Raw genomic sequence first — 14,406 nt, 5'->3', positions numbered from 1 at the left:
TTCCTGAGCTGGTTCACCATGAGCATCTTGTACCCTAAAAACAAGATACAGGCTTGGAACTGGGAATAAGTCATCCAGGCAGTACCTGCTTCAGCATCATTTCAACATCATTGGAAGTGCTCTCATTTACAGTAATGAGCTTCAGTAAGCTTATATGTAAAATCTTCAGATGCCAATTTTTGCTAATTAGCATTTTAACCAAGCCAAATGGTAGCCAAGGGCCTTTGGATGATTAAAGTGGAAGCAGAACACAAAATGTGGCAACAAATGATGTTAGATCATTGCAATGCAGAGTGAAGGACAATACCCAGCCTGTAAAATTGGACCCCAAATACTGTGGATTGGTCCTTGGTCAGTTACTGGTCTCTGCTAAAAAGGGAAGTGAAAATTCCCTTAAAAAGGGAAGTGAAATTCAGCCTTGTGTATGATTTGGTGGTGGTATCTGTCCTCTTGTACGCTACAGAGCTGATAGTAAAAAAACATCCAGTTTATAATTGAACTTCAAGATACAGAAATAAGGAGAAAATTTTGTGCTGGAGACCATAAACCTTATACCTAGGCAAAGAATATTCACTGATTTAGTAAATGAGGGAAAGCTTACACCTGAAGACCTAATGTTTGCAAGCATATGGCATGTTGAAGAGAAATCCCTCAGCCACTTAGAATAAGATCCTTATTGCAATTGTAAGCGTGGAAGTGGAGTTGTATTGCTTACATAGGCTAAGCTCCCCTTAGAAATTGAGAACACGTACGTGTCCTGGTGTCAGTTAGGACAGAGTTAATTTTCCTCCTAGGAGCTGGTAGGGTGCTGTGTTTTGGCTTAGGATGAGAAGAGTGCTTGATAACACCCCAATGTTTTAACTGTCGCAGAACAGTACTTACACCAAGCCAAGGACATTTCAGCTTATTGCTCTGTCCTGCCAGCGGGCAGGCTGGGGGTGCAGCGAGAGCTGGGAGGGGACAGACCCCAGACAGCTGACCCAAACTGGCCAAAGGGGTATTCCATACCATCTGGGGTCCTGCTGAACAATAGATAGGGGTGGCTAGCCGGGGTGGGGGGGCCAGGCTGCTTGGGGTTAGGCTGGGCATCGGTCAGCAGGTGGTGAGCAATTGCATTGTGCATCACTTCTTTCGTACACATTATTATTAATAGTACTATTATCATTATTGTTATTATTATTTTCCTGTCTTAGTAAACTGTCTTTATGTCAACTCACAGGCTTCATTTTCCCATTTCTCTCCCCCATCCCAGAGAGGGAGGGGAGAGGGTGAGCAAACGGCTGTGTGGTGTTTAGCTGCCAGCCAGGTTAAACCGCAACAGTATGCTTTTCCTCCTTTTTAATATCTACCCATTAGAACTGTGTACTCTTATTTTCCAGAACATTGAAAAAAAATTAATTTCTCCATAGTACCACAAGATGGAGCTGCACAGAGAACAGACCTGCCTGGTATTGCGTCTCTCTTCCAAGAAGCAGTACGTCCCTCTTAATCCCCGTTATCAGTAATTTGGGTTGCTTCTTTTGCCTCCTTGCAGACTAGGGAGAGGAAGAGCACAGAACAGCTGGCATCTGGAGGAAGCAACTGATAAGGGAAAGCACAGCACTAGAACAGACCCAGTAAAGTAGACGGTCCTTGCACATGGCATTTAATCCCTTAATATCTATGGGAAGAAATACAGCCCCGCAAGTTAGCGCTGGCTGCTCTCCAGCACAAGTATCCCTGGTTTAATTAGTAAAATGCAGCAGCCCAGCCCGGGCCAACTGCCAATAGCAGCGATGTGTCAGGCATTAGGCAGGCATTTCTGGAGTGAGAACACAGCACTGGGGTTTAGGTAAGGAAAAACAAAAGACTTCTGATTTTCTTCCTGGGAGGCAAGGGATGAGTGGGGTGGTGCGAGAAACAAGCCTTAGATACACCACTAACCCACACCTCCCATGCTCCCAACCTGTTTTTACATCTTATGAAGTCATACATTGTACTTCCTACCCTACACAACTACACAAGGTGATTTTTAGCTCTCGATTTAGTTCCCCCTATACAGCTAGGCATATCTTGCCTAGCAATGAATTCTTCCCTAAAGCAGCTCTAGATCCCACTTTAATAGGAGCCCCATTAAGCTTGTTGCCATTTTATTTCATAACCCTGAACTCATCTGTGATTCCAGCTAGTGGAATTCTCCATGTCTTCCACATAAAAAGTAAAAATAAAAAATCAGGCAGTATTCTTTCAGCATTTTTCAAGTATGTTCATTGCTACACCTTTCTAGCCAGTTAAAGGAAAAAAGGAACATCTCATTTTGCCTTCTCATCTATTTTCCCTTCTCTGATACAGGATGCAATAAACTCAGGAGAGCACTGCTCCAGCACATGCTCTGACTAGCTGTTATCTCAGGAGGCAGACATTTCTTTTCTCACTGGCTCCTGCCTTCCAGTATAAGCTGTAGTCTTCACTCACCCCTCATGCAGACCTCACTGCACTTTTAAGTGAGGTTGAAGATCTTTACTACTTTGACTGATCTTGTAAATCACTCATTTTATAGCAGAATTACAACCTACTGGTACGCTAAGCCAAACACAGTGACCCTTTGCCATATTAACTACTACTCACATGCTGTAACTCAAAAGTGTAGTTGCTACCATATTTACTCAAAAGCATCTTAAAGAATTAAAACAACGAAGTCATCTATCTTTACTGAAAATAATCTTTCCTTCAAGATAAGTCTTCTGTTTTCCATGTACCTGCTTGTGTTTTTAGTCTAATGTCTACCTTGGAAGAGGAGAGGGCATTTAATGTGTCACAATAATTATTTCATTTTACCCCCCCGGGACTAGCAATACATCCCACATTACAGACCAACCAGCTCTTCTGAGCAAGGTGTTCCTTTCAAGGTTTATTTCAAGCAACTGCCTTACAAGAAATATGCATATTAACAGCTGCTGATCCAAAGAGCAGACATATCCACTCAGGTTAATATGTAATCAGCAACCCATTAAAGGTGCAAGCAAAACCTTACTCACCTTAACTATCTCCTGGGTTACTGTTACATGCTGAGGAGAGTCAATGACTCGTTTCAAGGGCTCTGGAATTTCCTCCAGTTGTGTGTTTGCAGTACCACTACTTCCTAGAAACTTCAGTCTCAGCTACAGCAGAACCTGCCTTGGGAGTTGCTCTTAATCTAAGCTTGCTTGAGCTTATCAGACCTTGTCACTGGGAATTCTTGTAGCAAGATAGCAAGACCTGCACTAAAAATAAGAGAAAAGCGTGAGCTAAATCTGCAGTGAGATCGTGCTCTGGGTTCCTAAAGACATATAATTAATATGCAAGATTGAGCCATGTTTGTATCTGTACAGCAGACAGAACAAGAGAAAAACGTTCTAAAAAAAAACAAAAAACAAAAAAACAAAAAAACATGTTAATTTAAATATTTTGGAACCATGATAGGGAAGAGGGAGGCATAAGTATGAAAGCACACAGTAGCAGTTACATAGACCTTATTTTTGGGGGTGACCATCACCATAAGCATAGTATTGGTTAAAGCCCTGTGTAAGTGTTTGAGTTAACTTTCTAGCTAGCCACCAACAGAATTTGTGATTCTCCTGCTAGCCCCCAGGTTGTTTTTAAACGTAGAAACAACTACGAAACAGACATGCATGCTTTTCAGGCAGTTCGTACTTGTTTTATTACCATTTTTGTAACTGTTAGTATTTTCATATCTGGACATCTTAAAAAGAATTTTAGATTTACAACTTCAAAAGACACTTACAGAATCATATGTCTTTATGACAACTACTCTACTGCACTGTATACAACTTCGTTGCCCACTTTGTGTCCCCATCTATATAGCTCCAAACAAGTGAAAATGAGATTTATGTTCACATTCAAGCTGCAGGAAAACTCAGTTTATGGAAAATGATTAAGTGACAACTTGCAATTCAACTATTTCAGGAATCAAGAAGAGCATACACGGAACTATACATTTTATCATTTTATTAGGAATAATTCCAAGTGGGTTATGAATAAACTAATCCATTGAGTTTGATGAATTTTCCAAAATCTCTTTATGAAGATATGTTCACCAACAAACAGTAAAACTTCAGCAGAACTATTATACACTGGGCGAAAATAGTCAGGCTGATACCAAAAAGCAACATGCAACATAAAAAAAGATACAATATAAAGGAAGACAATCTGCTGAATATTAAAAACAACCTCAACATGAGCTCTTCGCAACCAGCACAGAACTATTCTACCCATCGAATCCAATTCACACAAAGGCAAGTCGGGCTAATAGAACCCAAAGATTAATAAAAATGTTCCTCAGTGCAGTAGATTTGAATAGTGTTTTAGAGCATTTTCTTGGCGGGAACAAGCAATATTAGGAATTCTTCTTGGCAAGGGATAGAAATAAATACATACAGAATGCTACATTTTTAAATCAGCAGACTGTCTGAGGAATGAAACAGGGCATCAGTAAACTAAAAGTAGCAGGGAGAAAAAAATTAAAACATTAATTTATCAGGGCTCAAAAAGTATTCAAAACAGATCTCAAAGATGTCACAATAACTATATTCAGGCATTTAGACTAACAAGGGGAATAAAATCAGAAGATACACTTTGTCCAAGTTAAGGAGATTTTTACCCAAGCATATTGCTACCTTTGCAACATGTAGCTCGGTAAACAATAATTGGCAACAAAATAAGTTGAAACGCTTTAATATCCTGCCCAAATATCAGTTCCAGATACTGTAATAACCAAGATGCAAACTAATTTTGTTGTAACAAGCCTAGACCACTTATATCAAACATGTCCCTGGTGAAAGAGTCATCCAGTTTGAGTTAGCGTTTTGAGAGTTCATTTGACAGCCAGTCAAGTCCCTCATACAGACCAGTTCCTTGCGTAGCACAGGTAGCTTGGACGTACCACTGTTAACACAGAACACAGACAAAAAAAGTAAACTTAGTTTGAATTTTGCTAGTATTTAAATTATCACTGTGGGTGACGCTCAGATCAACGCTCAAACATTCTTTAAACATAATTTTGTACCATAGAATCAATATTGAGCAGAGGGTATTTTTTAAAGTTTTGAAAAATATATACAAGATAAGTAGGGTTTAGGCCAACGCAGAGCTTTTGGATGTCTAACAAAAACCAGAACACTATTTAGTTCATCAAGAAGAAAAAAAAATCAGAATTTGCATTTGTTTTCTATGCAGGAAGACAGCTTCTTGGTTTTCCAAGACAGCTCTCCAAGAAATGGGTGTGGAATTATCTAATTTAATGGACCTCTAAGACATCTTAAATTATCATCTTGGTGTGTCAACAAAGAGACTGAGTATTACCTAAAGATAGACTGTTTATGTGAAGCAACCATACATCTCTAAGGCTTGTGCAGATGGAATCTAATGACTCAGCAGCTACTTAATTTCCTCCCATCTCTGGAGAGGTAAGAACGCAGAATGCATTTTCTCCCCAAGAACAGCTAGTACTGAGACAACAGGCAAGCCCACCACACTCTTTGTCAAACATTGACAGCTAGAGTTCAGTAACAGCCTGGAGTATTTCTATTTTTCCAGAAAGAGCTAAGAGATGAAACACCTGCAACAGCTGTACAAATTGGATTATACTTCTAAATCAAGTATTTTGAAGGAAAACCTTAAGCACTGTCCACAGACAATGCTCATCTTTCTACAAAAAGAGGTAGAAACTTCCCTTTCCTTTAAAGAAAATATTTTTATGATATACAATAAGGGAAGCCAGAATTAGCAACCAGGCAAGTTCAGCACTTACAGTTCTGCTACGCAGGGACTGAAGACCTAGTTTATCTGTCATTTCACTGATTGCCATGGCATTTGGCAGATCTTGTTTGTTTGCAAACAGAAGCAGCACTGCATCTCGCAGCTCATCCTCTTGAAGCTAATAGGAAAAAAAATGGCCACGTTATTGAATTATCTCTGTTAAGTATGTCAACAAGCACTAAAGGAATCTAAACACTGTTTAAAGCATAAGTTTTTTAGTTCTTGCTCCTGAAGTCGCTAGCAAGTCCATAGTGAAATTTATCTGGTACCAACATAATTTTCACATGTAAGGAAATATTCTTTCATTAGGCATTTAAATTTATTAGGACATTGGTGCTGAGAGTTTCATGGCAATCTGTTTTACTAAAATTGTTCTTCCATCTGCTGCATTTCTCTTAATGTTCTAGCAAATGAAAGAAAGGTTTTGACACATTGGTAGTTCTTGAGCTAAAGCACTCTACGGAGTTGTAACTACAGCTCAATGCACTACTTAAACTAGCACTAACTGGTACATACAGTATGCACTCTACAAACCCCCTCAACTTGGAAAAAAAAGAAATCTGTTCAGGAATCTGATACATAAAAAAAATAAAAGGTATCAACATTTACCATTTTCTGCAGCTCTTCCGCTGCCTCCTGGATTCTCTCTCTGTCATTGCTATCCACCACAAAAATGAGGCCCTGCAAGAAAGTTAAGCAGTTTTGAAAAACCATTGTAAAATGCAAACACCCAATATCATTTTAAAAATTAAAGAACTCTTATGGAAGCAAATTTAACAAAAAAAAAAAAAAAACCTGTTCAAGGAATGCAAGATACCTGTCTGAACAGCTACATAATGAGTAGCAACTGCAAAATTAAACTACATCTTTTAAATAAATTTAAAAAATCAGAAATGTCAGTTTATATGCTAGATTGGGAACTGTTAATTTGAAAAACAAACAAACAAGACAAAAAAAAACCAGTAAGGTTTCATAAGCTAACATATTACTGAATACTGACAGATTCTAAGGGCTTCATCCTTGCCAGGCTATGTTCATGACTAAGACCTGAAGCCTTCAGGGTAACAACCTAGCTTCCACTAGAATAAAATCTGGGTATCCTCACAACTTTAGGAAGATAGTGAGGAACCCTTCTGACAGGAAGGAACAGAAGACAACTTCCCATATTTATGCTATAGAACACAGAGTATATAGGGTACAAAACAATGAGTCTTTACAAAACAAGTCATTAACTACTGTTGTCTTAAAACTCTTACCTGTGTATTTTGGAAATAATGCCTCCAAAGAGGTCTAATTTTATCTTGACCACCAACATCCCAAACCGTGAAACAGATGTTTTTGTATTCTACTGTTTCCACATTAAAACCTGAAATAAAAGAGTCAAGTAGTTAGAAACAGTTAATGCTATTGTTAAAATGGTAATTCTAATCATGTTAAAAGACAGCAACTTCAAGTGCTACTTCTAGCAATTAAATTCTGATAAGCCATTTTATTTTTTGGGAAATCAAAAATAAAAGTGACTGAAAGAAAAAATAAAGTCATTTACACCCAAGTACACCACCTTTAGTTCAGAGTCTTTCAGCCACAACCTGCTGGAGGCTCATGGTGCTTGGGCTAAGTACTGATACCTCGTTGATTCCCATACTCCTGAGCACTTGCTGCTGGCCACTGTCAAGAGCAGGATTCCAGTCTGGATGCATGTTTGGTGGGATACAGTTGGACAGTTACTCTGCCATGGCATTACCAGATCTTACAAATTATTCTGAAAAGCTCACATTTGTTTTAATTCCTACATTAACAGCAAGGTCAACAAATTCCTACTCTCAGAAGCCCACCTCCAGAGCAGAAATACAGAGTAATGAGAATGGAGACAAGAATTGGTTAAAGACATGAGAATTGGTTATCTTACCAATAGTGGGGATTGTGGTGACAATTTCTCCTAGCTTCAGCTTATAAAGGATGGTTGTCTTACCAGCAGCATCCAAACCAACTACAAGAAACAGAAAATTTGGCTTAGTTCACAATAAGAACTACAACCTCTCCATTTCAAAGGTAGGCCATTTTAAATGTAGAGTATTAGCTTTTTTTTTCCACCCCAAGAGGACACAACTGTTTAAATACTCTAAGTCACTGTTGATATAGTACTGTATGCTTTGCCCCACCTTCTCTACCCAGCACCGAGACAGAGCACAGGCAGCAAAGAAAACAAGCTCAATAACACATTTTCAACCACAACCTACAGACGCAGAAGTTTCTAGTCTTCTTCCTTCAAGTTTGTGCTACTTACGTTTTCTGATTGTCTTTGAAAGTTTCTTCTCTGTAAGTTAAGATGGTCTTAAGTGCCTGGAAACATTCTACAAGCAGAATGTCACTTCTAACTGATCACACAACTGCTCCTCTCTCTCATTGCAGCCCCTTGTTCCTTCACTAAAATATTTCTCTTGCAGTAACAAAACCGCAAGCATGTTAGGTAAAGCCTGCTCTCCTTCCACGTAGACCATAAGGGCTGTAACTCTTTCCATGACATCACTTCTACTCATTGAGACCCCCAAGGATGCTTTCTTTAGGAGAATCTGCTTTTGATCCTTATAGAAGGCCTCCTGCACTGGAATTTGCTCTTCTGGTGTTACAACTACAATTAAGCTTGCAGTTTTAAAAGGCAAGTTCTAGGGTAAAAACATGATCCTTAAAAAAAGGAAACTGGAGCCTTAAAGCTGTTTTTTTGAGAAGCATCACTGACATTATAGGCACACGCTGTAGTTTCCTAAAGTTGTTTGTGCAACTGCTTAGTGTTAGACATTTCAGAGCTTGCAAGAGCAACTCAAAATACAGTTATTTATGTTATAATCCAATGCTGAGCACAAACACCTAAATAAGAAGTAGGTTCTAAGCACTCAGCAAGCAATAGCTTGAATAAGATGTCTATTTGTGCAATTTAAAATTTTTGCCCAAGCAAAAATAAAACCCACATAGAAGAATCGAATAATACTTAGAGCAGAAACCTACTGTCATCCTTTGTTGATAACACTGCTAAGTGTTCTCCACTAATTTCCTACTTGGTGACTGCCATACATAAGCTTTGAGTGCTCAATGACTTGACTACTAACAATACAACCATTTCCTTGGCACTGCAATAACATGGAATTGAAAATACCCGACTTATTCAGAACGAAACCCAACTCTTAAAAAGCTGCCTCCTTCTCAAGACAGAAACAACTGGGTTACAGGAAACTATAAAACCTAAGCGTTCTATATTTCAATACCACGAACAAGATCATAGATGTGAATGCAGTTTCTTTGGTATTGTTATTGTGTAAAAAAAAATTGTTCTAAGCACTAATATAATGGAGTAAAAGGGGAAAAAAAACTACCATCAGGAACAAAGCTCTTTGAGAAGGAATAGATTCCCCAAATGCTCAAATTAAACTTAAAAACCTTAAAGTCTTACTTAAAGTTACTGTCTAAGCATTGGTCTAGAACCAAATGCACAAGAACAAAAAACAGAGTGCAGTTTCACAGGAACAAGTCATGAAACTTGTAAGCATTAGCATTTTCCCTGTATCACTGAAGTGCCAGGTAGCCTTAAAAAACCCTTTAAGCAAACTCTGAAACCCTCGTACACTCCATCTAAGCTGAAAAACAATGCTTTAATAGCACAATGCTTGAAACCCAATATTATTACATAGGTCATCCTCAAGCAAATGTTTCTAGGATGCCTGGATATCTACAAGAAAGCATATTGTGTACATGCATCGTATATAAAAGTTTTCCGGTAAGTGAACCACCAAATTAAAGATACACATGCTCACGAACTTCCCCCAGTCAACAACAACAAAGAAAACAGAAATTAGTCAAGAATTTTAAGTTGTCTGAACTCCAGAAACAATTGCCCCAGCTACCCACCCTGCTCTTACTCCAGAACCTCCTGCTGCCTTGATGGCATTGGCAGGCCACGTTAGCTCTGTGAGCACAAAGCCCAGAGCCTTTGCTTAAGCCCACTCTTATCCACAATTTTAATTAAGCCGTTGAACTTTGCACAGAGGCAAGCTGAGTTATGGACAGACGTTTTCTTCTTCTGACTCCACTGTTGAGACAGCAGCTTTTAACAGAGGTTTCTGCAAATCATCATGACCCCACTCGCAGAAACTGCCACTTTAAGTCAAATTAGAAACCTGAAGTTTAAATTATCAATAGCTACCAGCAGCATAGCCTCTGTTCATACTTTTTATTCCAGTTTGCCGATTTTCCCCTTTTTAGAACAAAAGAAGTCAGAGTACCAAGTCACTTTTAATTTTTAGAGCCACTAGGAAGCTTTTAGGAGTCCAGCAGTTTATACTACTTGCTGGATCATGTGTTTTCCAAGAATAAATACATTTATGTTTACTCTGTAACACTAAATGTAAATCTAGGAGTTACTTCCGTATCATAAAGCTTAGGTGTTGATCTTGATAGTAACCTCAATTTAAGTCTTAAATCCTCAAATAATATAAATTTCCTACTCTAGATGTCCACCCTGCTCCCACTGTGACTATCCATCGCCAAGAGGACAAGGTGTAAGTGTAAGAATCTCGATGTAGGGTATTACAGCCAACACTTAACAGCACAAAGCACCGAGATTACAATTCAAGTACAAATGGGAAGCTCCGACTTGCACTTGAAACAATTTAAGTCAAACATCCTCTTCCTCTAGCTAGAGAAAAAACACCTACAGAGCTTCCAGCTGCTGTTAAAACAAGGGTAGTTCTAGGTCCTTTACTTCTCTTCAGGATGTTTTATTTATAGTCTGTCCATCACGCTTCTACATCTCCAGCATGCAGTTTGCTTGTCCCTGGGAACAGCAACCCCAACACCACATCACACCCCCCCCAACAATCCCCAGCTTCCTACTTTGATCAGAGAGGGGGTGGGAGGAGCTTCCACTGGATTTAACTAATTAAAGAAGTCTACCTTGTGACAAACAACAGCTTAAAGATAAACAAAATTACTGTAGCCCAATTCATTAGAGATGGCTACTCCTTCACTTCTTTTAGCTCAATACCAGTTCTCTTAACACTTGTCTTTATTTATCCTTCACATACTAGTCCTCTTTCAGGCTTAGTTTCCAGTGGTAACTCTTTGGAGGCCCCAAAGGGGCAATTCTTAATACAGCTTCAAGAAAACACATGCATGAAGAAAGCCAACAGCATGCAAGTGCACAGTAGCTTAAAGAAAATAATAAAAAAACTGCTAAATAGTTGTGCTCTGCACGATAACGTTCCCCAAAGAATCTGGCCTTTTTTAAAAATGTATTTAACAATTACCTTTGTATTTGAAGCTTCTGAGTAGCTATTATCTTGGTTACCATTCACACAACTATACCAGAAGATAGCAGGCTGAATTATGGCACTGAAAGGCACCCAATGAATACTGTTCCTTTTTAAGCATAAGAAGTACGAGTGAAGTTTTAGAGACACGTCCATGTAGGATCAGGACTGAGTTTCTCTGCTGTAATGCCCTGGTTGCCTTGTCTAACAGTAAGTCACTTGATCCTTCCCTTTTGTTATTTCTTTTCTCTTCTCTTACGTCACTTCCATTTATAAAGTAGATCCAGGAATTATTTTACATTCCTTTCTTCAGAAGCAAGTTAATATTTCTGAAATGCACCTTATTATTCAAAGGCACCTGAAAAGAAAGCTCCATAATGACATACCAGCACCTTTCACTACAAATGTAGCTTGAGACTATAAAAGATGATGTGCTGTTTGCTGTTGGCAATGAAAGTTTCAGGTGCCCTCAAAACACCCGATGATATGTACTCAAATTCTGCATAACTCAGTAACATCGAGTCTGTTTTACGAGCTAGATTAATTCTACTTAACTTGAATTTCAGAGAAACACAAGAAAGCTGTGAAAAGGAAGTATGAATTATAAATGAGTCATCTGTTCACTATCAACTCACTCCTATAATATTTCCCCCCTTAATATTTCTTCATGAACATCTTACCCCATTCAGTTACTTCATCAGTATGCCACATGCAAAAAAAAATTAACTGCCTAACCTTACGAGCTCATTTTCAAAGCATAAATCTAAAGTTACCACCTCTGAGGAAAAGTTTAATTCAGTCTCAGTGTTCAGACATCTCTCCTCAAAGTAGCAACATACAATGCACAATGCTACATTGAGCTTCTTTGACACTTTACAGGTGAATTATGCAATTCACAGTACATATCCTGCTTCTAAACACCCAGTTTAGGATCTACACTACACCCTCATCATAATATAGGAAACATTTTTTCCTCTCATACTACGTAACAAGCATGGAGCATTCTCCTGCTCTCACCCTGCCCTACATTTGAATAGGGTAAAAGCACTGAAATCGTAGTCAGAAGAAACTGATGCAGCAACTAGCAGAAAGCACAACTCCCTAACCCATATCTAACCTCATTTGAGCTAATTACCGATGAAGAAACTAAAGCCCTGGCAAGTTCTTTTGATTTGTCTGGTGTTGCGTGCCTGTTTTCATTATTTTGCAGAATGCAAAAGAGCTACAAGCATCATTGACACCATCTCATGTTACAGTCGAGCTCATTTGAAGATTTCGCATCACTCATTTAGAGTCATATGAAGAGTCCGACTGCTAGGCAGACAGTCAAATCACTTCCTTGAAACTAACAGATGTCCTGTGTTGTCTCAAAAGACAGAAATTACTCAGGTTATTTTGAAATGGATGAGAGTCTCTCATTTCAAGCACAGAATTTACAATAAAAATTACTGCGCGTGTAACGAAAACTCTGTCATCACAAAATGTATGCAGAGCATGAAAAATTATCATTTAAAAAAGGTGCATTTGGTGTCTGCAGTGCAGCATTAAGGCTGAGCCAGCGTGCCAAGAAGTTTCATAGTCAGGCCCCAGCCCTATTGCTGGCTACGTCGACGTAAGCAATTCATAAAATTTCTTAGGACGAGCTACTTCAGACAACTACGAGTCAAGTTCCACTCGCTTTGGTAAAAGAATGTGAGAAAAAAAAAAAAAGGGGGGGATTAAGATCCGGTTGTGCATAAAGCTCGGCAGGGTGGAGGAAGGAAGGGAAGAGTTGGAGCGGAGGAGGAAATGGTGCAGGCAGGCAGGCAGTGTGCGCTCGCTTTGACCTTTTGAACTGCAACCTTACAGTGGGAATCTTCAACAGCTCCTGGCTTCGGCTGCTGCACGACGAACCATAATCCAGGCCCAAATAAATAATTACGGCCAGGCAGTAAAACTCATTAAGCATTAAAAAAGCCAACCTACGGGGTTTTACGGTCTCGTGCGCGGAGCGGGGAGGAAGCCCAGCGCGCAGATGCTCTGCCAGGGCCTCTCCTTTCGCAAAGCAGCGGCGCCGAGCCCTCGGCTGCAGGAACATCGGCCATGGCGGGGCGAGGGGAGAACCCCAGGACCCCCCCCTCAGCCCTGAGGGGCGAGCCTCGGGGTTCAAACAACTGCCGGGGGGGCGGCAGGAGAGGGCGAGGAGAACAAGGATGAGGATGAGGAGGAGGATGAGGAGGAAGGGCGGCCCCCCCGCCACCCCCATCCTCCCCCTTCGCTCCCCAACGACCCTGAGGGGAGCGGGGGGGAGGCCGTGAGGGGAGGCTGAGGAGGCCGGCGGGCAGGACGCGAGGCCCGGCGGGCCCTTACCCATGAGGATGCGCATCTGCTTCTTGCCGAAGAGGCGGGAGAAGAGCGAGGAGATGGTGAGGCCCATGGCGGCGGCGGTTGTGGAGGTGGCAGAGGGAGAGGGAGGGGAGCGCGGCCCGGCTCCGGGGACGGCTGGCGGCGGGCGGGCGGCGCCGATTTATATGGGGCGGGCGGCGGCTGCTGCTGCTCGGTGCCCGGAGCCTCGTCGCTCCCTCGCTCGCTCTGTGCCACGTCACGCTCGCCACGGCCGCCCCGGCTCCAACGCGGACAAAATCACGTCACGCTCGCCACATCCCCGCCCGCCGCCCTGCCCGAACGCCCAACGGCGGCGGGGACTACGTTTCCCAGCAGGCGCCGCGGCCGCTCCGCGCTTCGCTCCCCTCTCAGCGCCGCCGCTGGTGCGTGCCGGGGGGTGTAGGCGAAGGGCTTCGCTCCCGCCTCGCCGCTGCTTCCGGCTGCCCGCGGAGCGCGGCATGCTGGGAAATGTAGTCCGCGGGGCGTGTAGCGGCCCAGGCCTGGCATTGTGCGTGGCCACAGCTCGCCCCCCGGCCCCTGGGACTCGCCCACGGGGCGCCTCAAGCGTCGCTGGCGCAGCCAGCAGGGCCAAAGGGGTGTGGAGAGCACGAAAGGGTGGTTTTGGGGGGTAAAACAGCCCCAGGGAGACCCCAAAGATGTCCTAGTAACAAACAGAACACACAGTAAAAAAATAAACAAAAAAAAGTCAAAACAAAACAAAACAGCCCAAAGCCCCAGCCCCAGGAGCGCTGATCGCAGCAGGTCTGCTCCTGATTTTGTTTCTCTGACTGGAGCCAGAAGGTGCAGAGGGAATGTAAACAAGGTGATGCTGGCACCAAGGTGTGTGCACGGCTGCCCCAGCAGGAAGCAGGCAGAGCACAGACACGGGAATGAAAACCGAAACGAGCCACGTTTTAGTAGCAACGTGTTCCTTTTTGGGAGG

General features: G+C 41.7%; 1 protein-coding gene across 1 annotated transcript; it reads right to left on the bottom strand.

The window, feature by feature from the left end:
* Window positions 1-3,972: 3,972 nt before the first annotated feature.
* On the bottom strand, window positions 3,973-13,785 carry ARF4 (ARF GTPase 4). The gene is made up of 6 exons (XM_027467414.3): window positions 13,449-13,785; window positions 7,706-7,786; window positions 7,053-7,162; window positions 6,406-6,477; window positions 5,789-5,914; window positions 3,973-4,923 (listed from the first exon to the last, which is right to left on the bottom strand). Exons 1-6 carry the CDS (start codon window positions 13,513-13,515, stop codon window positions 4,837-4,839), a joined length of 543 nt encoding a protein of 180 aa, XP_027323215.1. The 5' UTR covers window positions 13,516-13,785; the 3' UTR covers window positions 3,973-4,836.
* Window positions 13,786-14,406: the final 621 nt, after the last annotated feature.

The sequence above is a fragment of the Anas platyrhynchos genome, chromosome 13 (genome assembly GCF_047663525.1).
Source record: "Anas platyrhynchos isolate ZD024472 breed Pekin duck chromosome 13, IASCAAS_PekinDuck_T2T, whole genome shotgun sequence".
In the NCBI taxonomy this organism is placed as follows: Eukaryota; Metazoa; Chordata; class Aves; order Anseriformes; family Anatidae; genus Anas; species Anas platyrhynchos.
The sequence above is the reverse complement of the archived record's forward strand: the minus strand, read 5'-3'. Positions and strand labels throughout refer to the sequence as shown.